Below are 1,972 nucleotides of genomic sequence, written 5' to 3'. Positions count from 1 at the left end.
TTGGACAAAGCAGAGACTTGAGTGGCACTGATTTCAGTCTGCACAGCTGGGTCTGGGTTTTCATGTTCAAATCCACATAAGGGAGCCCCAAGTTACCAAGCAATGGAGAGCTTGCATCTGTTTAATTCAATACAATTCAGCCAATTACTGACAACAATCATGTGCCCCAAGTACAGGTCATGTGCCCAGCACAGTGGTAGGCACTATGGAGGGATGGAAAGAAAACACATGGCATGGAGCTGTTCTAGAAGAGCTTCTAGGGAAACGAAACTTAGAAAACTGAGAACAGCGATGAGAGACCATGGAAAATAGTACATCCCTCAGAGAATCATAGCACCTATAATTTCAGCAGGAGTCCTAAGAAAGGCTAGAATGATCAGAGATGGGTTCATAAAGAGGATGGATTTTTGCAAGGTTCCCCCTTCAGGGAATAGTAACAGAGAAACTGTGTGAAGACAGCTTGGCCAAAAGCTATGCTACATACCTTATGTATTTGTGTTGCTGTTGCATTGCATGTGTATTTTTAATAACCCTGAGGGTTAATGGCAGGCAGGATGTAGTCTATGCCCAAGAGAAAAGTCTCTTTTTTATGGGGGAGGGTAGCATTTTTAAAAGAACAAGTAAGAAACACTTAGCAGGGAGGTGGGTGTTGGCATGTGCATCTCTGTGAATAATACCACAGACATGAGAGCCCTGATGGACAGCCCCGACATTCTCAGCCTAGCGTGGCTCGTTTCTATTCCTGCTCTCTCTCTGGCTAGTCCCTGATGTAGCCCTGCTGCCTTATCAGTTCACAGAATAGTATGTGACTATAAATTGACTTTGCAGCCAGGAGGGAATACGATTTGCCGCTACGGATGCTGCCGTTGCCATGGAGATGGAAGCCAAGGCGATTGGTCCTCTTTGGACTGTACTACGTTGCTCCTTCTGTGATGGTGAATGCAACCATCTCCCCAGTCACTCCTCTGACTGCTGACTATGATCTAAAACCTGAAGGCATATTCTCTCTCCCCCTCTTCCTTTTTATTCCCACATTCTGCGTGGGGAAGGGAGGAAAAAAAAAAAAAAAAGGAAGAATCAGAGGTGTTCCTAGGTAGCAGAAAGCCAGCCCAGATCACACCATCCAGCCTTGGTGTTTTCTGGTCCACACGCTCTCTAATCTTCCTCCCTGGCTCCTGGGCAGAGCATAACCCTTTGGTCCCGGGTTCATCTGATGCAGTATTTGATGCTACTTGCATCATAGGCTGGCTGGCTTTTCTGTGTTGTTCTCCCAGGCTGAGAGTGAATGAGAGAGTGCTCCCACTCTGAATGTGAATTTTTATCATTTTTTTTTTTTACTTCTTGCCAGAGTGACCTCTACCCTACCTCCGGTCTATCATAACAAGACAGAAAAAGAGCAAGAGAGAGAAGGGGAAAAAAAACACCCCCCATACAGGATGGCTTGTAGAAGGTGTTACTTGTGAGTATGCTTCTTCTCTGAGCTGGGAGCCCAGCACCTGGGAGGAATACTGTGGATTATCAGGGGGAGAAGGGGTTGGAGGCATAATATGGGCAAAGCAATGTGATGTTTCAGGGTGCGGCAATGGGAATGGTAAAGGTCGCTTTTCAGCAGAGGCTCTATTGCAGCTTGGACTATCGGTGCCGTTCATGGGCAGGTGAATTGACATGTGGACATTCGTGCCACTATGGGGCCTCGGTTGTGATAGTAGGATTGAAGATGGTGAGGATGTTAATGAGGCAGCGTGCCAAACTCTTAACCTCTTCTCTGCTCCGTCCATCAGTGGCCGAGGAGAACAGGGCAGGCACCCCCACCCCACACTCGATTCCCAGTCCTGCAGGATGAGATCTTTCTATCAGAAATTTAAACCTTGCTCCCATATTGCTTTTGTTTTCTGGCACAAAATAACTGCTCATTAAAAGCCTCCTTAGCCTCAGGGGTGGTTCAAAATCCTGCCTGCTCTGGCTGGGACAT

At 47.0% G+C, this 1,972-nt stretch overlaps 1 protein-coding gene across 1 annotated transcript in view; it reads left to right on the top strand.

Moving 5' to 3' along the window:
• LOC123242431 (IQ motif and SEC7 domain-containing protein 3-like) overlaps positions 1-1,576 on the top strand; it is a 483,094-nt gene extending 481,518 nt beyond the window's left edge. The window contains exon 4 of the mRNA XM_044670216.1: positions 1,349-1,576. Coding sequence (XP_044526151.1) covers positions 1,349-1,463 — 115 coding nt within the window. The 3' untranslated portion in view covers positions 1,464-1,576. The remainder of the gene's footprint in view (positions 1-1,348) is intronic.
• Positions 1,577-1,972: the final 396 nt, after the last annotated feature.

This window comes from Gracilinanus agilis, chromosome 1 (assembly GCF_016433145.1).
Source record: "Gracilinanus agilis isolate LMUSP501 chromosome 1, AgileGrace, whole genome shotgun sequence".
NCBI classification, from domain to species: domain Eukaryota; kingdom Metazoa; phylum Chordata; class Mammalia; order Didelphimorphia; family Didelphidae; genus Gracilinanus; species Gracilinanus agilis.
The sequence above is the reverse complement of the archived record's forward strand: the minus strand, read 5'-3'. Positions and strand labels throughout refer to the sequence as shown.